Source organism: Equus quagga, chromosome 12, assembly GCF_021613505.1.
Source record: "Equus quagga isolate Etosha38 chromosome 12, UCLA_HA_Equagga_1.0, whole genome shotgun sequence".
NCBI lineage: Eukaryota > Metazoa > Chordata > Mammalia > Perissodactyla > Equidae > Equus > Equus quagga.
In genome coordinates this window covers 21,075,268-21,099,206 of record NC_060278.1, presented here as the reverse complement: position 1 = coordinate 21,099,206, position 23,939 = coordinate 21,075,268, and the positions used below count along the sequence as shown (strand labels likewise).

The window sequence follows — 23,939 nt, the reverse complement described above, 5'->3', positions numbered from 1 at the left end:
GAGAAAAGAATAAAGAAGCAGAAAAAAATCACTCATGATTCCACTACCGAACAGCAAATGCTATTCAAATTCTGGTGCATTTTCTCGTCTTTTTTTTTTTTTTTAACATAATATTTTTCCTTTTTTCTCCCCAAAGCCCCTGGTACATAGTTGTATATTTTTTTAGTTGTGGGTCCTTCTAGTTGTGGCATATGGGATGCCTCCCTAGCATGGCTTGATGAACGGTGCCATGTCCGCGCCCAGGATCCAAACTGGAGAAACCCCCGGGCCGCCGCAGCGGAGCTCGAGAAGCTAACCAGTCAGCCACAGGGCTGGCCCCTCTCGAGCCTTTTTAATACATTTTCTAGCCTAAGTTGTGAGCATACTGCTTATATAATTTCATATTCTTTTTTTAATTGAACGTCATAGCATAATTTTTCCTTGTGTCTTTTTTGTGTGTGTTTTTTTCTTTTTTTAAAGATTGGCACCTGAGCTAACAACTGTTGCCAATCTTTTTTTTTTTTTCTTCCGGCTTTTTCTCCCCTAATCCTCCTAGTACATAGTTGTGTATTTTAGTTGTGGGTCCGTCTAGTTGTGGCACTTGGGACACTGCTTCAGCAAGGCCTGACAAGTGGTGCCATGTCTCCGCCCAGGATCCGAACTGGCAAAACCCTGGGTTGCCAAAGCAGAGCACGCAAACTTAACCACTCAGCCACGGGGCCCACCCCTCTCCTAGTTTCCTTTATGAATGTTCTTGGGATTTCTTCTTTCATGTTTTTATATTCCATGATAATCATCTGTATTGCCCAAACTTAGTGACTAATAACCATTTTATTTGTCAATGATTGCTCAGATGGATGTTGAGAGACAATTCTCCTTGAGTCTCTCAGGTTACTGCATGTCTTGCGAGCAGAGGCACTGACCGTTTTTGTTCTTGATTATCTTCTCAAGTATGTTTAGATAGCAAAAAGCCTTGGAAGGTAGAGATTGTGTCTTGCTCCCTAGCAGAGAGCGGGTTTGTTTACTTTCTAATACAAATAAAGATAGTGTCTTCCCTTGGGTCAAAAATTGAGCAGGTTTACCTGCAGCCCATTTTAAAATATGAGATTCTTCAGTTGTAATGCAAACCTGGACCACTCTTTGACCTCCCATGGGAGCTGAGGGACCAGAGGGAACTGATGCAAAGATGAAGCTCATGCTTCATACCAAGCTGGGAGTAGTAGAGGTCTTTGGTTCTGCCCAAGTGTCTTATGTCTTCTGCTGGAGTCCATGAAACTGTGGCAGGGTAATTTGTTAGCTTGCAAGTGGGGTAAAATCTCAGAGCCTCCATAATTCTTGTCATTGGACAAATCTTCTGTTGGTCATGCTAACACTACCAGGCAGCTGTAGTTATTTGGTGGCTCTGTCAAACTGGATGGTTTTAAGATGGCCTCACTCAATATCTGGCAGTTGATGCTGACTGTCAACTGGACCTCTCTTTCCATGTGGTCTCACATCCTTAGAAGACTAACCTTAGCTTCTTTAAATAGTGGTGGCAGCATTCCAAAAACATGAGAATAGAAGCAATAAAGACTTTTAACACCTAGGCTCAGGATCACATGGTGTCACTTATGCTACATTTTATTGGTCACAATGAGTCATGAAGCCAGTCTAAATTAAAGGGATAGGGAAAGAAATGCCGGTTCTTGATGGGAAGAGTGGCAAAGTCTGCCTGCAAAGGGGCATGTCAAACAAGATGGGAAAAATTCTTGTGGCCATCTTTGCACGTCATCCAAGGTTTTTCCCATTCATTATGCTCTGTACTTGGGGGCCCTTTCATTCTAGAGACTTACATTTTTCAGTTTTGGGACATTAAAAATATTGTATCTTTGATAATTTCCTCTTATTTTCTTTCTTCTCTTTCTGGAACTCCTATTATTTAAATGTTGGATCTGCTGGATTAATTCTCTGAATTTTATCATTTCTTCTCTATTGTCTTTCTCTTTGTCATCTTACTTCCACTTTCTGGGAAATTTTAAATTCCAGCTATCATATTTTCAGTTTCCACAAGTTCAGTCTTGTCCTCTGTTCCTTTCTTAAAGCCTCCTGTTCTTCTCTCATGGATGCAATATCTTCTTTTGAGGATATTAATGATTTAAAAAAGTATTTTTCATCTGGTCCCTTTATTGTTTTTATTTCTACCAGGTACTGTTTTTCTCTCCTTTTTAAAATCTCTTTTTTCTTCTTGGAGCCTTTCTTTAGTTTTCTAAGGATTCTAGGCCTTTGTTCATATTAAAGAGTGAGGGACGTGCATGCGCACGCACACACGCATTTGGAAACTTTGTGTACCTGGCTGGGGCTGTTGACTAAGACTACCAGCGGTCAGTGGGTACTGATGGAAGATTCCCAGAGACAGTTACCTGTAGGCCTTTCCTCTGCGATTGTTCACTTTCTACAAAGAAGAATCCTCTAATCTGTCTGCATTCTAGGAGGAGGGGAGGAGGAGGGGACTACAGGGAGGCTCACTGTTAGTATGACTTTCACTGACTCCTTGTCATATTCTACCGTTTCACCCCCCGTTCCTCTGGGATTATGGACCTGAGCCCTTAGTGTCTTTAGTTCATGGAGGATTAGTTGCTAGGGTGTGCAAGTGAGGGGGACTGGGTGTATCTGATGCAGGGTCAGTGAGCCGAGGAGTCGAAAGAAAGATTTCTTGGACTCTCAAGGTCTGGCAGTGGTGCTCTTTTATTTAGAGAATAGTGCAGAATAGCATGGGGACAGGACCCGTGGGCAGTGAAGAGCTGTTGCTGCTGCTGCATGGGGACAGGACCCATGGGCAGTCAGAGCTCCTGCTGCTGCCCTGAGTTGAGGGTTAGGGCTAAATTTATAAGGTACGGGTACGTGACTTATTTTTACTGGAAAAAGAAAAGATGATGTAAAAGTCATTAAATGATTTCAGTGCAGATGGGGTCTGGTTATTGTGCGGTCATATAACTTTAGATACGAATCTGGTCATATAGATGGGCATGTAGGTGAGGATACCCTGGGCTTCTCTCCCTGGGGCAGCCCTAATTCATACCATAAAAATCCACCGGGTCATATAGTTTGGCATGTAGGCCAGGTCACCTTGGGCTTCTCTACCTGGGGCAGCCTTAATCCACATCATATCTTACTGCCCCGTTTTATGGACTTCCCACAAGTCACCCTATTTGCAGCCCAGACCTTCAGTCGCATCATCCACGATGGCTCCAGGTTCTGCCCGTTGATCACTGCGTTATCCTCCTCACTGGCTCTGTTTTCCAAACTTCTCTTGCTGTCTCTTTTCTGCAGTTGTCTCCTCTTTGGTCCTCTTTCTCCTCGGGATCTGTCCTGTCATTTTAGTGGAGTTTGAAGAGGAAACGCAGGGATAGATAAATGCCCATCGTCAACCAGAAGCCCCTCTTTCCCTTTCCTTTGTAGTTTCTTGGTATAGATCCTGTGCTGGTTCTTATTGTGATCATTACTTGTTCTCAGTGATGTGAGTGAGTTCTTCATGGGCCAGAAGTTTGTAGTTGAGTGTTGGGGAGGGGCCGGGGCACTGTTATTTCCTCCTAGTTCTTTCAGCTTTTGCTCCCCCCCAGGCAGTGAAGACTGGCTGCTAATGGCCCTTAGCAACGCCTGCTTTGCTCCCCGGCTTCTTCAAAGACAGCGTGTCTGAGTATCTCTTTCTCTTTCTCCCCACACCGTTCTGTGGTGCCAGTCCAGACCCAGGGTACTTCCTCACACCAGCCCACACACTCTCTTTTCGTGGTGTAAACCCCAGATCCTTGGCCTTGCCCTGCAGGGCTTTTCCGTCAGCTGTGTAGCGCGGCTCTTCCGACACTTCCTTTTGGCGTCTTCCTTCGTCCCGTTTGATCTTCCTTGTCTTTGGCAGCATTTTCTCATATATTGGGATTCAGAGTTGTGGATGATCCTTAGTGTCGTGAGAGGTGGAGTTGTGAGTTCTTCTTTCCCTGTTTCTAGTGATTTCTGAGAAGAGGGCAGAACGCTTTTATTCTGCCATCTCTTACTACAAGTGTACTCTCATTAATTTCATCTTGATTTTTATTAGTTTCTGTCTCAAAAAGTGAACTTTTCCTAACATTTCCTCCAATTCTAAGGCTGTTTGTTTTATTTATATATATATAAGTGTATATGTATGTATTCGGTACAGTTGAAGTTATGACTACATGGTACCAAAGGCTTTTTCTTTCTTAATTTTGCTTTATGTTCTTCTAGGGAAGATCCACCAACACGTTCTCAGCCAGACAGTGATGATGAGGCAGAAGAAATACAGGTTGGTTCAAAATAAAATAATCTGTTTTCTAGATTGTTCTAATTTAAGTGACCTATGACATGGTTCTGACACTTAGATCTTGGCATACATTCAGATCTCACTTTGACCGTACACTTTGTGTTCAGGAAAAGATCTCTCCTGCATGTGTGTCATTTGTAGATGGAGCACGGGTTTTGGGGGCCCAGTACGCTATCCACATTTAATGTTTTGTTTCTGTGCTCTTCTCCATGCAGTGGTCGGATGACGAGAACACGGCCACGCTTACGGTAAGAGCAGAGCAGCGCCGGTGTGGGGACATTCTCACACTGTCACACGGGGTGCTTCAGAGTTTCAGTGCATCTCTCTCTAAATGTCACCCATTTACTCTTCATTTCAGATGTCTTTTTCTTTGTTGGCTTTTATTTATTATTTTGAAAAATAACTTGAATCATGGTTTACCAGCAGCCATGGCCTGCTTTCTTCTTCCCTTTGATTTCAGAGGAAATATTTAAGTGCATAGTTGGTGCTTTGACTTGTTTCTGTGAAGCCCTGAAAGAAGGAATCGAGCCTAACATTAAACTCTGAGGTTCCCAGGTCTGTGGAACCTAAAATAAAGTGAAAATCTGTATTCACTTATTCAAGAAAATTTAAATGGCATAAAAATTACAGTTTTTTTCAAGCGAGAGTAGAGAAGTATGTGGCTTTAACCAATATCTCGTATAAAGATGTGGAAGTTGATGGAGCATATTATAGTCTTTCAGGATAAGGGTGCTGCTGTCAAATTCAATTTAAAATATCTTTTTAATAAAAATATTTTTAAAAGAATGAGTGCAATAAAAAATGTATTTCTGAAAATATGGTAGGTAAATGAAACTCCTCATCTCTTGAGATAAAAGAGAAGGGTTTTGATAAAATTCCCTACAAATCAATGTAAAGGCATATAAAGGAAATGAATTTTAGGGGAGGGTTTATAGGGTATATTCTAATACAACTCTGAATAGGAAGATACTTCTGTTTATTTTAATAGAAGAGACATAGTGTCCAGAGTACAAGAAGAAAAGAGTGGAGGTGCCTAAATCGATGTATTTCCTTAGGTGTGAAAGCATGCAAGCGACTGCAGGAAGGGAAGATTCACATGCTTTATCTTACTCTGGATATCATGCAGGTCGATCCCTCTCCTTTTATGAAAATTCCATTCAGTTCAACATGTTACGTGTTACATGTGCATGTTAGTTATCTGCCATACTCAGGGCACTGTGGTGGCTCCTGTGAAGTGAACAAAGATGAATATGACTTGATTCCTGCCTTTAGGGAGTTTATCACCCAGCGGGGAAAGATGCCTCAATTTGGGGGTAGATGACAATGTGCTATTAGAACAGAGAGAACAGTTACAACTGAGGGCATCTAGAGATGCTTAAAAGGAGAAGTGATATTTGACCTGGACCCTATAAGTGGTAGGGATTATGAATTTCAACTCATGTTTTTTGATAGATAGAAGATAAATAGATACAGCAATTAGTAACATACCTGTGTATATGTGTGTGTATTTACCAAACTCTGTTTGCTAAGGTCTAGAAGCAATGGCATAATGACATCATAGTAGCAATGAGCATGCCTAGGGCCCTGATCTTGGTTTCTAAATATCATTCTCCACAAAAGGAATCAAAGGCTCCCTGGAGAAATTCAAGACTGGGATAGGAGAGTAAAGATGAGCCTGCAAGAACTTCTTGTGTCAGAAAGTAAGAATGACACAGACATGAAAGAAGGACCCAGAAGCCAGCTTGAATGGGCTCCCTCTGGCCAAATATATGAGCGTCATAACAAAACAATGATAGTAATGTAGTATAACCATTGTTTGAAATTAGAATTCATAATCACCATACTGACATCAATAAATGATTAAATTAAAGAAATGGAGCAGAAGGGAAACCCATTCTGTATAGAACAGACACCAATTAATAAATGCAGAAGGAGTCATAGAATGAGAAATCACCATTTGGCAAGCGTCATAGGAATAATTGATGGAATAGATGTTAAAACCAGTGGGTGAACATTTGATGAGAAAGAGGATACTCAAATATTCTCAAAGTGTCACCACCAAAATTACTTCTTATGTCATTATAAAAAGAAAAATAACAACGTCACAGTGGAAAGACCTGGCAGCCAAGTGAGCAGAGGTCACCTCGTCAATGACGGGACAGACCTCTGTCGTGTGCTTCTGGATGTGATGCACTAAGGAGGACACGTCACCTGCCAAAAATGCGAGACCTGAATCTGATCATGGGGAAACATCCAGCAAACTCAACGTTTTGGAAATTATATAGAATAACTGCCCTGTACTTGTCAAAAATGTCAAGGTCATGAAACATAAAGGAACAACCGAGAGAGGAACTGTTACAGACTAAAGGAGATTAAAGAGACGCGACCACTAAATGCACTTCATGATTCCAGACTGGATCCTGGGTCGGAAAAGAGTGTTTGGGGTTTTGGGTTTTTTTTGCTATAAAAGACATCATTAGGACAATGGGCACATTTTGAATAAGACCTGTAGATGAGATAATGGCATTGTATCAGTGTTAACTCCCTGATTTTGATAATTTTGCTAGGTTATATAAAAGAATGTCGCTGCTTTTTAGGAAATAAATACTAGAGTGTTCAGGGGTAAAAGGGCATCATGACTTCAACTTACTTTAAGAGTGCAGGAAAAAATATATTTTTATATGTATGCGTATATATAAATAAATACACACATTTGCATGGATATAGAGCGAGAGGGGGTTGGAGGGAGAAAGGTAAAGCAAATGTGGTAAAATGCCTGGGTGAGGAGTATGTAGGAATTCTTGTTACTCTTCTTTTAATGCTTCTGAAAGTCTGAAATAATTTCAAAATAAAAAGTTAATTTAAAAAATTGGGATTTCACTGGGCAGAACCAGATGTTGTTGGGCAGAAGACCACTCTTAGCAGAGGATGAGAGTCAAAACCTAAGGTGGGAAAATACAAGATAGTGGCGAATGATAATAGCCCATTAGTGTAGATACAAAACCATGGAATTAAAAATGGACAGAAATGATCGGAATGGGTAAATCCGAAAAGCACAGAGGTGAATTTCAAATAGCAAGTTGCCAAAGGCATACATATCAAATGACAGCAGTTATGTTAAATTTTTTAAATGTTGTATTTTCTGGACAGGCGCAGGTATCGTAAGTATAAAATCATGACAATGGAAGAATATGCCCAGTTTTGTGATGACGGTTGCCTGTGGGGAGAGGAATGGATAAGGAAGGAGAGCACGGAGTAAGGGGCTTCGTTTGTTATCCATAATTTTTTTCCCTTGAGAAATTTAAAGATTTGGATCAAATATGCCAAATTGTTGAGCGTTTGTATCCAGGAACATGAGTGTATATTTTTTTTGTACATTTAAAACATTTCATGATTAAGAAATGTATTTTTTTTAAAGAAATAGCCTTTCTGAATGAGTGTGTTGCAGGGGCGCTGTGGTGGGTAAAGTTGGAAAAACAGGTGAGTTTGCATCACAGAAAGTCCATGGACATATTAAAAATGTGGATTTCCGTCCCACTTACAAGGGGAGCCTTTGCCCAGACCACTGAGATGTTAATGCAGATTTAAAATCGGCTGGTTGAGCCATCAGCTTATAAAAATCCTATTAGTTAAATCTCTTAAAAGATAGTTTTCAGAGAAAGGTAGAATCATGACTCCCATACGGATACAAAACTCTTTAACACATGTTGAAGGTTTTATTTAACTCCTGAGGGAACCAGGCAGATGTTACAACTGGTTCAAAACAGAATCCAATGAACAGACACATTTATAGATGAGGAATATTGAAATGAATATGCAAGTGGGGCAAAACTGGTTTTGCGTCCCTCAGAGGTAGGAGGGAAGACAACTGGATTTTTCTCAGACCAGATGGAATCGTCCTGTCCATAAGAAATACTTTTCACTGTCATCACTTACCTACAATTTACCAAGTTGTAAAACAGCTAGCAGACCTAGCTAGACGCAGATAACCAGAAAGGTGTGCTACATGTAGACAATGCGTAGTCTTCCACTGAAGCGCAAATTTTTCTCTACACTGATTCAACTTTTTGTAATTTAAATTTGTTTTAAGATCCTTACGCAGGATTTACCAAAGTTGATTAATTTGAGGATTTGAAGGAATCGATCAGCTCTTTGAAAATGTACTACGTGAATATAAAGTAATCCCTACCTGGGAAGTTTTATGGGATAGGAAAATAAAGTTGTTTTGTCTTTGAAAATTGAATCCCCTCATGTTGTAAAATTTGTATAAGTGTGCCATTTATAGAAAATATTGCTGATGCAGATCTTAGCTAAGTGTTTTTATGGCTAGAGCTCTAGGGGACCCAAATCCGCAACTTCAGGGGACTGTAAGGAAATTACTGGCTTAAGATAAATCATAATTCCTTTTGATGGAGAGCAGCGAATGGAAAATAAGGGACTTAAGGCCTGTAGTCATTCTGAAAGATTCTAGATTGCTACACGTTAATCTCATGTGTCTAAGCTGAAGAAGTCAACAGAAGGTAGATGCAGTCCGGGCTGTCAAGTAACTGAAAGATGCTGCTAACCCGTCTAGAGGTCGTACATGTCTGTAGCAGAAAGAAAGGTGGTCTAACTTGCCCTTGATCTCTCCCTCTTGACTCACTAGCCTGTTGCTTAAAGCTGGTTTCTAGTTTGGGAGATAGTATATTACCATTTTTTAAGCTTGTATTTTTTGGTCTGTTTCCCAGACTCTTGTCACAGCTTTCTCTCTGTCATAATTGGGTTACACCTTGGGGATCGGCATAAGCCATTTGATTTATCTTTGCAGTGTGTCGTTGAGCTCATTCCAGACCTATTTGAACATTCTTCCCCCTATGGAAGATCTTTTTATTACTGGACTTTTTCAGAATTTGCAGCTGCCCAATAGGGGGCAGCAAATGTAAAGGAATACATGACTCTGTAGCGTCTGTTAAATTGTCGCGTTGTCTCTCCTGCCCTCTCCGCTTCCACCTCTCTTACTCCCTCCCCTTCTCTCCACTTTGTCCTGTGCTCCTTTGACAGTGACATAAGGCTCTCGCCAGAGCGTAAGAGCAATCACGTTTACGTTCCTGCACAACTGGATTTCTATTCCTAGAGAAATGACACGTAGAATGTTTTGGTTACCTGCTTCTATAAAATGTGCATTTTCAGATCAACCAAAAAGGAAAGAACATTTTAACTTCACCAAGGTCCTATTTTTGAATTTTGTTTATATTAAAGCTTGTCTGGAAATAGCAGTGTTTAAATACAGTTAACCACATAATTTATTTCTCATTCTCGTGAAGCCTTTTGGGGATATGGCCAAGAATCTTTTCCTGCAAATGGAAGGACTTCTGGCCCCTTAAATGCGAGATGTTATTTCTGAGAATTGGGGTATATGTCCATCTGTCTCTTTTCACTTAATAAAGGCTGGTTTTATGTAGGTGTTAAGAGAACCGTTCCTTCCGTCCTCAGATCCTCAGATGCCTGGTGACATCTGTCTCTTTAGCTTTGGGGGTTTTGATTGGTTTTCAAAGTGTCCTTTGGGTAGCTGTCTTTTTCCTTGTCTGGTAAATGGTATTTGATCATTAATTTTATTTATCCAAGTTCAGAAGTTCTGGCAGTAATTTGTATCTTAAATTATTTTAACACCCTCAATAATTTAACCTTAAGATTTTGATTTCGTTTCTACATTTATTGTGATGATACTGACTTGCCCAAATGATTTCTTCTTTCTTTCTGTAGGCACCAGAATTTCCCGAGTTCACTACCAAAGTCCAAGAAGCTATCAATTCCCTGGGGGGCAGTGTGTTCCCTAAGCTTAACTGGAGCGCCCCACGGGTAGGAGCAGATCAGTGAATCTCTTGTTGTTTGAATATTCTTTGTTTTGCTGTTCATTTCATTTTATATCCCCACCGAGGGTCTAATTATAGTCCTAATTCTAGAGGAAATACTGTGGATTTTATTTTTATTTCCCCCATTATTTTATTTTCCTGATTTTTCTGTGCACTTTCCTGGTTCTGTGAAATACTATCTATTTTGCCGGAAGACGATTTCAACCTCTTGTGTTGCTGATCATTCTAGAAATCTGAGGAAATCCGTTCTCTGCCCTTTTCAAAAGTTTAGCTCTTCATTTTAACAGAGAAATTTTTCTCTATTGAAAAGTAATAAAGATTAAAATGGCATACGAGCTAGAAAAAGAGCAGTTTGAGAAATCAACTAATATTTTCTTAAAATTGTGTTTTGTTATTTTAACATTGCATTGACAAGATCAAGTTAAGGTCTGTGGAAAAAAATCGAGATTTTTTTCTAATCCAATAGAAAACAATTTTGTGTCAGCAAAGCTTCTTCAGGGAATCAAAGACTTATTTGTGTTTTCAAAAATCATCTCATATGCTTATCTTTTCTTCTAAAATGGATGATAAATTGTATTTAATCTAATTTTTATTTTTACTTGCTAAAATTAGTTACACATTACAGAGTTTAAATTTTCAAAAGACCTGGACACTTGCTACAGAAGTCAGCAGGTCCTGACATTGGTTTTGCTTCACCATTTCCCACGCCAAAGAGGCAGCTACTTTCACGTATTTTAGTACATTCTTTTGTTATTTTCTTCTACTTCTTTATTTTTCAGTTTTAGGTATTTGTAATTGACTTTAAAGATTCAGCTCTCTTTCATCTCCTGCCCCACCGCTTTTATTCCACTATCCTCATTATAGTAATATCATTCTTTTGATTAATTCAGTGTTTCCAGTATTATGATTATGCAAACACTAAGTACACATCTGATATATGCTTTAGTATGATTACTTATCTTCTTCAACATTTTGTTTTCTCTGGAGTTAGTAATTACCTCATTTATTCAGTTGCATGATTTTCTATGTATATACTTTTGTTTCAGTGGAGTTAAATCTGTGTGTTCAATATACCATCTTTAACCAGAGTTCATCATCTTTTTCATTGGGAGAAACTATAAAGAAGTTATTGAACCTCACTTTTAGTTTATATATAAGCAGTAATTTGAATTATTCCTTACTTCTGAACTGGCTTTCCGCTTCAGATGGGTGGATTTGTGGTTTTGTTCATTTATTTGTTATTAATTGAGTGCCTACTATGTTCCAGTGCTTTCTTTTATGTAGTGTGGATAATAATTGGATAGTTTTTTGCACTCATTAGTTTTCTCAAACTTATATCACTGTCCTGTGCCCGATCTTTCTTTGGGAGAAGTGTGTTTTCTAAATGACTTAATTATTCTATCATTTTTTACGCATGTTCCACTAAGCTTTGCCTACTGTGCCTGCTGTTTGTACTTTTTTTGGGTTCATATGTATGAGACCTTCACCATTTAAAATTGTGATGGTTCAGGATATCTCACCTCCTCTCTCCCAGATTTGATGGATGTGAGTCATAACTGCTCCAACCATCAACCTTCAGGCATTCTGGCCATCACTCCCCAGAAACAGGAAGAAGAGAAGGGTCTGTTTTTTCTTAGAGAGTAGCTGGTCAGGCTGTTTCTTTACACCTCGATCTTCTAGCTGAACTGTCAGCATTTCTGATAGTTTTCTCCCCTTCTTTCATCATCAGTAAGAAAAACATAGGGAAGTGCTTGGGCCTGAGCTGAAAGGTGAAGACTCTAACAACTCAATGTTCGTCACTGAGTGTCTGACATGCAACAGTGATGCTATTTGTTGTTTAGAAGAGTAATTTGACATTTGACAGTGTAGCTAACATTTCTTACTTGACTTTTTTCTTTAAACCCTTGAAGTGATATGCATTATTGATTTTATATATAGGCCTGAGCTTCATTCATAACAGCTAACATGGAATATTTACTAAGTAGCATGTGCTTTATTATTTAGGATGCGTACTGGATAGCAATGAATAGTTCTCTGAAATGTAAAACCCTCAGCGACATCTTTCTACTGTTCAAGAGTTCTGATTTCATCACTCGTGACTTTACTCAACCGTAAGTATGTCTCTGGTTCTCCCATATCAATAGTTTCAGTAGTTGTGAGTTTTTCTAGTACTATTGTAAACAACGGTTCCAAATAACAGGGCTAAATTTCATGTTTTTAAATGACCTATTAAAGCAAACTTCCTTTTGCAATAAATGGTGTACAATGACTATCCGTAAATATCAAGGACTTTCTATATCTCTGCCCATTAAATATTTTGGTAATTTTTATCTTATTATAAAACCAATATATTCTTATCATAGAAAAACAGAATTAGAGACTATAGCTAAACAAAAACATTGGAAATGTAAAAGCACCATGATCTCACCACAGTTGGCTTTGTATACTTCCAGAATTCTGTCTATGCATAGGCATAATATAGTTATACTTGTTTGTAACTATTCAGATTTTTTAAGACAAAAATGGGTTCATATAGTTCATATTGCTTAGTTGGCTGCTTTTGTACTTATCAGTGTGTGGCAAACATCTCTATGTGTCATTCGATACTTAAATGTATCATCATTTTAAGTTGCCTTCATAGTATTCCACTGGACAGCTATCGCATAATTTGTTTGACGAGTCCTCTGTTCTCATATACAGTCCTGCGGTGGATATCCCTGGGCTAAAGCTCTGTGCACTTGGTAATGTTTCCCTTGGGATAAGTTTCTAGACATGGAGTTGCTGTTTTCCTTCCTCTGCCTGTTGCTCTGCAGCTGAAGAACTTGACTCTGTGCTGTCTTCATCGTAGGCAGACGCAACACCTGCACTGTTGAGCTGTGGGTGACCTCTCAATGCTTCTTTTGTTCTGTCATCAAATAGCAGTTATTCTAGATTTTTCTGTCCTACCCCATCTTAAACAAACCAGTAATCTCAATTAAACTAATCTTTAAACTGATGTCTAAAATAAAGCACATCACAGAGTCTAGAATCTAAGCAGGTGAACAGAGGTGAAAATATTGTATGCATGCCACTTCTTCCCCATTCACCCCATCTCAGCCTCAAATCCTTTTTTGGAGAGGTGCCTGGCATAAAAAAAATAAATCTACTCCGTGTGACTTGTGTGTCAGCTCTTTTGCATCTGAGTTCGGCAGCTTGGGAGTATGGTGTTAGTGAAAATGGAGTTGAGTATAATGAATGAGTGTGGTTGTATTGCAAGTTTATTATCAAAGGGCTTTACCCGTATTGGTATTTCTGGTTCGTTTATAGAAAAAAGCTCTCTATTTTTTTGACATTTACTTGTCAGCCTTTTATGGCTGTGTGGTGCAGATGTTGTTAGGTGTTTGGTAGCCCTTGTTTTAGTGATAATATGGTAGCATTTTTGTGCTAGGAGATACCCTCTGATTAGAGGAAGTCGTGGCTACCTTTTTTCCCATTATAAAGCTTTTTGACGTGTAGTGCTTTAAGAGGCCTCGAAATATATTACATTAAAGATAGCCTGTACCTGTTAATTCATCAGATAGGGATTTTTATGTACCTTTAATATTAGTTGCAGTGACAGTAGGAGGACTTCTTTTCTTTTCCAAAAATAATTTTAAGTCGCTTTTAATTCTCTGGGGCTGATGGTTTTTAAGTCATCTTTCAGTTTATCGATGTGCTGGCTCCTCTTAGCCCACTTCTCCCTCTTTGTCATACACGAATTTAACAGGGATTCCAGTGGAAGGGGAAAGACCAGTCAGTTGTTTTGCATCTTGTACTTTCTGACTTTTGCATGGGGAGGAAGTTAAATCAGCAAGTGAAGTTGAGGCCTTGGATTAAGAGTGTGTGCCCACAGAATGCCATCCTCCTCCTGGTATAAACAGTTGGCAATTGGCAGGCGCCGACACCAAGCGCTGTGCTTTCAGCCTTCAGCCGGGTGGCACTAATGTGACACCTGCTTCTGGGGCTGTTTATTGGTAGTTGCATAACAATGTCTTGTCATCACCTAAAAATCCTTATTGCTAGGATTCATCAAAGATGAATTTTTGTCGCAGAGGCCTTTCAGGGCCCCATAAAGATGAAATTAAGAAAATAATTCTTTTAATTGGACAGGATCATATCAGTGATTTAATCTCTTTCCTTTTATTGGTTAGAAAATTAAGGCCTGAATCTGTTCAGTAATTTATTTCTACAAACTAATTAGCAGAACCAAAACCAGAATGTAATTTCAATAGTCATTCTAAATGTTCTGTATTTTCACTTAATAAAATTATGAATTCTTTCTTTTCAAAAAGCTTCAAATTAAAATATTATGGAATATAATAAGGTATTATATACTTATATATGCTGTGTGTAAAATTGAGTAATATTATGAAAGTGAGATTATGTCATTAATACGATTTGGGGGCTTGCCTCGAAAAAGAAAACAAAGATGGTACAGTGAGGATTGACAGTTACCAGAAGGCCAACTGGAAATAGTTTACACATACGGGGTTTTAAAAAATATATTATTTAACAAAGAGTCTGGAGATTGAGTATTTCTAGGGTTAATTCAGCAGCTCCTCAACGTCACAGGAATCCAGGCCCTTCTAGTCTTTCCCTGCTGTCATCCTTGGTTTATTGACTCGGTCTTTGGGTTTGTCACCTCATGGTCACAGGATTGCTGCTGCTGTTCCAGGTATCACATGAAGGCGTGACAATATCTGAGTCAAATGTAGGCAGGGTGGGTGTATCTCCTCTCATTCTTCTCCGTATGCGACCAAGGAAAGCATTCTGGAAGCTTCCCAGGAGACTTCTTGTCAAGCTCATGACAGTTATCCGGCCTAATCCAGTAGTTGGCAGAGGCAGCAGGAATGCCATGGTCTATTTAGACCAGAGGCTTTAACTGGAGCGTGCGTCAGAATCATCTGGAGAGTTTGATCAAACGCAGATCGCTGGTGCGTACCCCCAGTTTCTGATTCAGTGGCCGGGAGTAGGGTCCAGGAATATCATTTCTCCCTGTTCCCAGGTGATCCTGATGCTGCCGGTCCAGGCCCCGCCTTGAGGGCTCTTAGATTAATCAGCACGGGCATCTCTGGGATTCCGGAGAGGACCGCACAACGTAAGAGCTTCCCGGGTCTGAACAGTCACGGTTCTGTTGGCAAGGTGAAGACGGAGAAGAGCTGGAGGGCGGATGGCCTGTGCCGTCCGCCACAGTTGTCATTTGATAGAGAGGATTAAGTACTCCTTTATCTTCCTGCTTCTCGTAAGATTATCGTCCACAAGAAGCTTTAAAGTTGAAATATGACAGTTAACATAATCTGTGTACATTATACTTGCTGAGTGAATTATTTGTCCAGATACAAACGTTCTATGTGATTAGATTTGTGGAGTCGCAAGGCTGCTTTCATTAATTCTTTGATTGATTGTCACTTCAGTAGTTCAAGGCAAGAAAAAAAATCTAGTTATTTGGTTGGCATTTAGAAGAAAGGGCTGGGTGAGTGAAAAATCCATTAACTATTTCTCTGAGGGGCTTGTGACTAAGGAGGTAGATTTGATTGGGGCAGAACATTTCACTTATTTTAGTAATTTAAACTATGCTATGGCTAGGTTCAACATAATTTTTTTTTTTTTTTTTTTTTTTTGGTGAGGAAGATTGGCATTGAGCTAACATCTCTTGCCAGTCTTCCTCTATTTTTAGTATGTGGGATGCCGCCACAGCATGGCTTGATGAGTGGTGTGTAGGTCCGAGCCTGGGATCTGAACTTGTGAACCCCAGGCCGCCAAAGTGGAGCATGCAAACTTAAACTTAACCACTATGCCCCAAGGCTGGCCCTGCAACATAATTTTTATGCTTTTTTTTTTGGCTGAGGAAGATTTGCCCTGAGCTAAAATCTGTTGCCAGTCTTCTTCTATTTTATATGTGAGCCACCGCCACAGCGTGGCTACTGACAAGCGAGTGGTGTAGGTCTACACCTGGGAACCAAACCTGGGCCACCAAAGTGGAGTGCACCAAACTTAACCACGAGGCCGCCAGGGCTGGCCCTGCTTTCTTTCTTAAGATTGACACAAGATTCATTATTAATCCTAAAATTCAGCAGCAGTTTCAGAAGAAAAATTTCGTGTATAAGTTTGACCTAACAGAATCTTTACCTTGTGATTTTTAAGGCCCATTTCTCTAGGTAACAATTTTTCTGCTTTAGATTGTTTTAATTTTAGATGGCATATTTTCTCTCTTTTTGAAGAAATAGTCTATGAAAATTCGAATGGACATGCCCAATCACCCTCAATTCAGTATCATTTTACCTTTTGGGGGAGTGGTTTTGCTCAGGAAGATTCGCCCTGAGCTAACATCTGCAGGCAATCTTCTCCTTTTTGTATGTGAGCCGCTGCCACAGGATGGCCACTGACAGACGAATGGTGTAGGTCTGTGCCTGGGAACCGAACCCAGCCTGCTGAAGCACAGTGCACTGAACTTAGCCACTAAGCCACTGGGGCTGACCCAGTATCATTTATCTTTTCTTTTTCACCATTAGTGAAATCTAAAGAAATGGAAGCTGTGTACCAAAACTCTTTGTACCAAAATATTGCTCCTGATGAAAAATAAAATCTAAACAACAGAACTTTGATGCTTAAGTTTTCCCTGGCTCTGTATTTTTCTTGTTTTTTTCCTGCCATGATTTAAAACTTTGTCTTCTTAGGAGTTGTTTACTGTAAGGTATAATGTTGTAACCTTCCAACTTTTTAGAACAGCTTATCAATGAGGCTTGTGCCCTGGTGAATACCTAGGGCAATATGCCACTTTAAAGCATTAATGATTTTGTTTACTGCCACTTTGTAAAGCTTTGAGGATGATGTTTCTCGTTACTGATGAAAATGTTGCAATGGTGATCTCAGTCAGTGGATTTGGGTAATACCTAAGTTGTCTAGAGTAAATTCTCATAGATATTGTCCTCAAACTATACTCATACTGTGATGCCCTTCCCCCACTCTGCCACATTGACTGGCCTAAATTTGAGACAGAACTCACACCATTTGAGTAGGTAGTATTGTAAATCTGTACCTCCAATGCCAGAATCTCATACCTTACTCCAACAAACAGGATTCGTCTTTAACTTAAGTGTTTTCCACTACAGAGTCTCTTGTTGCCGCCTCCATCTAGCTCGCTCTTGTAGAGTATATTTCTTAATTGTAGCACAAGTCATCATGGTGCACATCCACGTATCCTGTCTCATCTGTTTCCTTCTTTCCTTGTAACAAAGCACAGGACACATTCCACCTTACCTGCAGTATACTCCATCCCTGTTTTTCTGACTGTCCATTCTCCCCTGGTTCCACACACATGCATCCTTATCACTAAGTGTATTATGTTTGTTCTCTTTCGATGTTTGAAATATTTGGAACAGCGTGATAAGAACTGTTGATCACAGTTGTGAAGTTCACAGGAAAAAAGTATGTCAATCTTAAAACATGTTTAGGGTGTAATGGCTATGCCTATTTATAGAGAGACCATTTGGCTGGTAGGAAACGCAACCTTGTTGAAGTTGAGGGGATGGTTTGGGAAGTAACTTGAGTAGAAATAAGAGAAAGATGAAAAGATGACATTCCTTTCTATAGTCATCAGTGTAAGAACAGTACTTGCAGGTCTTGGCTAGGACCTTTTCTCTCTTCCTTTCTTTCCTTTTTTAAAATTTGGATCTAGAACATTGCTCTCCAAAATTCCTAACTGACTAATTTCCCAATGTATTAAAAATACACTGGCATAATTTCATAGTAGCTTTCATCAGAGTCAACCTTTGTTTTTTGGGTTTTTTCCCCCAAATAAAATTGTTACCATTATTGTATCTAAGAATTCTCTTACTTTGTAATTCACATTGTAGATTATGTAACATTCGTTATTTAATAACATTTGTGTTTATTTTGGAGTTTTAGTGGCTAGCAAGAGAAAGTATAACTATCTGCCAAGAATTATGAGTTTATAATTCAACATAGGAGCCTCCTTCCCACGTAGATTGTAAATGGGTGACTGATTTACAACTCCTTTCTGTTGGTTTCTTGTTGAAAATTTCAATCAAAGAAATCTTCCAAATTGATATAAAATGCTTATTAACTAGGAAAAATTTTTAGAAGTGGGATTAAAAAAAAAAGCAAATCCAATATGCTTATCAGTATACATGAAAATAGCTATTAGGTACTAACTATAGCTAGACTGTTCAGGTTGGCGAAGGTCTTTAAATGAGATTCCAGATGTTCTTGTTTGTTATTATAAAAGAACTGTAGGAAACTGATGATTTATTTCTGATTTTAGCTAAATGGCAGGCTAAGATAACTTGAAATATGTTTTGTTACAAATATCTGTTTGTATTCTACCCAGAAATACTGGGTAAAATACAGAATATTTTACACAAAAATTTAAATACTGAATTCACAAGAAACAAAAGGCAATCCCAGATGCAAGAAATGTAAAGAGGGCCTGGCCCATGGCCGAGTGGTTAAGTTTGTGCGCTCCGCTTTGGCAGCCCAGGGTTTCACTGGTTCGGATCCCATGCGCGGACATGGCACTACTCATGGGGCCACACTGAGGCGGCGTCCCACATAGCACAACCAGAGGCACTCACAACTAGAATATATACAACTATGTACTGGGGCGCTTTGGGGAGAAGAAGAAGGAGAAAAAAAAAAATGGATTGGCAACAGATGTTAGCTCAGGTGCCAATCTATAAAAAAAGAAAAAAAATGTAAAGAGGATGGAAAACCAGAGGTTAGGTAGATAAGACTTCAGGGGTGGTTATCAATACTGATAAGAAACATGGGTTTATTTTATTACCTTTAGAGGAACAGGAGCCCAAGCCTTAAGCCAAAATAAAGTGAAGATTTAGAAAAGAGACCCTTTTACACCTTCAGGAGAGGATGAACAAGAAAAAAATTCATCCATTGGTACAGAGAAAAGGAAGCAGGGCCGAAACTGTTTGGGATTTGGGTTTTTGATTTGTTGTTTTAATTGAAGTCCCATTGGTTTATAATGTTATATAAATTTCAGATGTACAGCATTGTATTCTGACTTCTGTATAGACTGCATTATGTTCACCACCAAAAGTCTAGTTTTTATCCGTCACTGTACACATGTGCCCTTCACCCCTTTTGCCCCCACCCCCGCTCCCTTCCCCTCTGGTAACCACCAATCTGTTCTCCTTATCCATGTGTTTGTTTATCTTCCACATATGAGTGAGATCGTATGGTAATTGTCTGTCTTCACCTGACTTATTTTACTTAGCATAATACCTTCAAGGTCTCTCCACGTTGTCACAAATGGCAAGATTTCATCCTTCTTATGGCTGAGTAATATTCCATTGTATATGTGTGCCACATCTTCTTTATCCATTCATCCGTTGATGGGCACATTCGTCCATTGATGCTTCCAAGTCTTGGCTGTTGTGAATAATGCTTCAGTGAACATAGAAGTGCATAAGTCTTTTTGAATTATTGATTTTATGTTCTTTGGGGAGATACCCAGTAGTGAGATAGCTGGATTGTGTGGTATTTCTATTCTTAAGTTTTTGAGGGATCTCCGTACTGTTTTCCATAGTGTTCTACCAGTTTGCGCTCCCACCAGCAGTGTATGAGGGTTTTCCTCCACATCCTCTCCACCACTTATCATTTCTTGTCTTGTTAATTATAGCCATTCTGACGGGTGTGAGGTGATAGCTCATTGTAGTTTTGATTTGCATTTCCCTAAAATTGGTGATGTTGAACATTTTTCCATGTGCCTGTTGGCCATGTTTCTGTCTTCTTTGGAAAAACTTCTGTTCATACCCTCTGCCCATTTTTTGATTCAGTTGTTTCCTTTTTTGTTGTTGAGGCTTTGGGTTTTTTCTTTTAAGAAGTTGAAACCTCAGGCCTGTATCTCACAGTGAACTTGGAGTACAAAATTTAAACCACCTGCATGGTTCGAGAAGTCCCAAACTAAGAAATTAACATACAGATCAGTCCTGGCTTGGTTTTACCCTTGAGGCACCTAGAAGATGCGAATACAGAGTACTCTGGAAAGACTTCCACAACCCAGGCCTCCTGGGACCCTATAGAGATCATGAGCCCCACTAAATAGACGTTCACAATAAAAATAACAAGACACACAACGAAACAGTACACCATGCTCGAAGATCAGACAACACACAAGAGGAGCAGAGCTGTACGAATTTGAAATAACAAGTCTAAAAGATAATGTAAAGGAAATGTTTTAATTGATTAAACTCAAAAAAGAATTGAAACTCTTAGAACAAGTTACTAGGAAAAAAGCAAACAAAAGTTCTAGAAATGAAAAATGTGGTTATTAAAATAAAAAACTCACCTGTGCAAATAAGACATAGTTGAAGAAGATAATTAGTTATTTGAATATAATGCACCATAGAGAGATAATGAATTGCAATTAGGGGATTGAGAGACATACTGGAGAAAATGAGAATGTTTAGCATATGTATAATAGGAATTCTAGAAGGAAAGAATAGAGAAAATGAGGAGGGGAGAGGCATATTTAAAGAGAAAGTAGTTGAGAATATTCAAGAATAGGTAAAAAACGCAAATATTCATATTCAAGAAACACAAGTGTTCCAATAGGAAACACAGCATAGCATAACCACAGGACACCAGGGACGAGAGTTGTTAAAAACAGCCAGAGAGAAAAGGCAAATCACGTAGAAGGAAACAGCAGTAAGACTGTTGGCAGATCTCGCAACAGAAATACTGTTTCATCTAGTTCTGCCTCTGCTGGGAGGTGCCTGAGTCATTGAGGGTGAAGATGGCCATAGAGCTGAGGGCCATATTGTTTCTTATTTATAGAAGATGCTTATAAATCTAGGATCTAGACTAATCTTCGGCTATAACTTTGGGAATTCTCTTACAACTGCACAAATTCCAAGGTGATCTCAAATGATTTCATGTTATTTCATAATTCAAACAAATTTCCCAAGTGTTCTTTAAACTTATCTGTTGAGTTGCAATAGGGAAGTGTTAGGAATTATCACATATTTTTTTGCTTTTGTTCGTAAACAAATTTATAACTTGCATTATAATTTTATATTATATGCTGAGATTGGATTTGAAAATTTATACTAACTCTTACCATGACTTCTTTACTTATATGTTCATAGAAACAAAAGCTCAAGTAGATTTAAACAATTCAGTGTGCTTTCTCTGTAAACTACTTTCCTTCGTCAGTGACTTGCAGTTACCTCTCTGAGGTACTGCTTTTGGCAGTTATGAAAGTGTAATTTTTGGAAATGAGAAAATCTGTTTTTTTCCTCCATTTCAGATGCAAGTCTTTGGACCATCTGTGTTCTTGGTTCAGTCAGTGAAGGGAATAATAGAAATCTTTTAAAATTCGATATGACTGAAGATATCTCATTGTTTCTATTAGGAGACTCATATTTTCTGCTAGTATTGTTTCTACTAGTATTCTCAATGTAGTAAGTAGCCTTGGCTTAAGGATTGCTTTCTCCTTTCTCTTTTTTTTCCCCCCCTAACCTGGAATGTTAGGATGGTTAATTTATATAAGGATTGTAAAAATTCAGATGTTGTTAGTACTCTAATTGTCTTACGCATTTTTGCTTTTGAAACCTACCTCCTCCGGAATGTAAATGGAATCTGAATCTTCACACGCAGTATTCTTTGCACTGTCTGGCTGAGGTCCTGAAAGTGTTGTTGGTGGCCATCACTGCAGCCCTACCTGGATGGCTCAGCACTTCCCTCTCCTTTCGGGAAGGATGCTTGGCTGTCTGTTTACTCATCTTAATAAGAAAAAGCCTTGTACCATAATCTCACATACCACATATGTTCTCACTTCCACCTTCTGAAACTAGTCAAGTTTTTAAAATAACATTAAATGTTAAACCAATCAACACTTGGAAAAATGTTATAAGATGGTAGAATGCAAATATATATTAAAATGGATACCTATTTTAAAGTAGCAATATGAGGATTAACCAGGGATTGAAATCAGTATTTGTAGGAGTATAGAAGCATTAAAAAAAAGAGGTAATGAAGGGGCCGGCCCCGTGGCCCAATGGTTAAGTTTGTGCGCTCTGATGCGGTAGCCCAGGGTTTCACCGGTTTGGATCTTGGGCACAGACATGTCACCGCTAGACAGGCCACGTTGAGGCGGTGTCCCATATGTCACAACTAGAAGGACCTGCAACTAGGATATACAATTATGTACAGGGGGGATTTGGGGAGCTAAAGCAGGAAAAAAAAAAAAGATTGGCAACAGTTGTTAGCTCAGGTGCCAATCTTTTAAAAAAAAAAGATAATGAAGATCTGTGTTTTGGAGTTGTCACTTTTGGTTCTCCTGTAGTACTTTTAAAGTATGTAGACACAGAACCTTAATCTACCTTGTTCTTTATAGAATAATATGTTACTATGAACTGTCCTCTATGAGGTTTAAAAACAGACAGCACTTACATGGTTAAAATCACATTTCAAAAATTAAAATGGGGTTAGTTCTATTACTACATTAACCATGAAGATAATGCCATGTTATTTTATTTATTTGAATTCCTTTCTCATTTCTCTTCTTCCAGCTCCCTCGTATCTTTTAGATACATTTGAATTAAGAAAAGATAGGCAATTAGTTCAGTTTTATCATGATAATGAACTATTGGTTAGTTAGAAGCTAAAATACTCTTTTTTTTATTGAGGTATAATTGACATGACATATTAGTTTCAGCTGTACAACGTAATGATTTGGTATTTGCATATACTGCAAAATGTAAAATATTAAATTTTAAAGTAAACTTGAATTGGCTTATTTTAAAAGCAATATATGTACACTTTGTACTTTTACATATTTTTTAATTCTTCAAAATTAAAAGTGAAAATAAATAGATATTCAATATGATAAATATGTTAGAAATTCTGCAGATAAGCAGCAGAAGAAATTAACAGTCACTGTGGGAAAAGAACCATTGTTAACATTTTGACACTTGTCATTGTGTTACGTGTTCTCAGGCATGCGGTAAAAGATGAGATTGTACTGTGTATAGTTTTGTGACCTTTTTAAAAAGTCTACTTTATTGTGAACATTTTTCTCTGTTGTGAAAAATTCTTTTACCATACTATTTTTTCTCCCTCATAATACTGGATGGATTTTTAGCACGTTTTTCATCTTTTCATTTAGAATTTAAAAAGGAGTTGAGGAAAAATGTTTTAAGGATAAAATGAATTTTTATAGTGGAATTCATAAAATAAATAGCACTTTTTATTAATTACAATGTTTAAGCTGTTAAACTAGAAAAAAGGCAAGGGAATCTTTTTTTTTTTTTTTAAATACTGTCTTTTTGGTTTTTTTGCTGGGAAAGATTAGCCTTGAGCTAACATCTGTTGCCAATCTTCCCCTTTCTTTTTCTTTTTGTCCTCCCCAAAGCCCGAGTACATGGTTGTATATTCTCATTGTAAGTCCTTGTAGTTCTTCTGTATGAGCCACCCCCACAGCATGGCCACTGACAGACGAGTGGTGTGGTTCTGCTGGGCCGCTGGAGCAGAGTGCACCAACCTTTAACCACTAGGCCATCAGTGCTGGCTCGACAAGGGAATCCTTTGAAGTGGAGAAAAGTTTCTTGTGTAGAACTACTGAAGGAGATGATCAAGGACATACTGTTTCTTCGGCTCCATCTGGTCTTTGTGGGGTTTTGGTTTTTGTTTTGGCTGAAATCTGAGCTTTAACAACAGCCCTAGATCCTCCATCCTGGAGGCAAGAGGTGCAACGTGCGACGTAGTGCCCTCCCACTGCTTACCTGACTTCTCCCCTTTGG

The 23,939-nt window shown here is 38.7% G+C and overlaps 1 protein-coding gene across 2 annotated transcripts in view; it reads left to right on the top strand.

Moving 5' to 3' along the window:
- CDC123 (cell division cycle 123) overlaps positions 1 to 23,939 on the top strand; it is a 55,780-nt gene that overhangs the window by 11,909 nt on the left and 19,932 nt on the right. For both annotated transcript variants that reach the window (XM_046680013.1, XM_046680012.1), the window contains 4 exons: positions 4,216 to 4,273; positions 4,507 to 4,539; positions 10,034 to 10,129; positions 12,148 to 12,254. In XM_046680013.1, the coding sequence (XP_046535969.1) occupies positions 4,216 to 4,273; positions 4,507 to 4,539; positions 10,034 to 10,129; positions 12,148 to 12,254 (294 nt within the window). The remainder of the gene's footprint in view (positions 1 to 4,215; positions 4,274 to 4,506; positions 4,540 to 10,033; positions 10,130 to 12,147; positions 12,255 to 23,939) is intronic.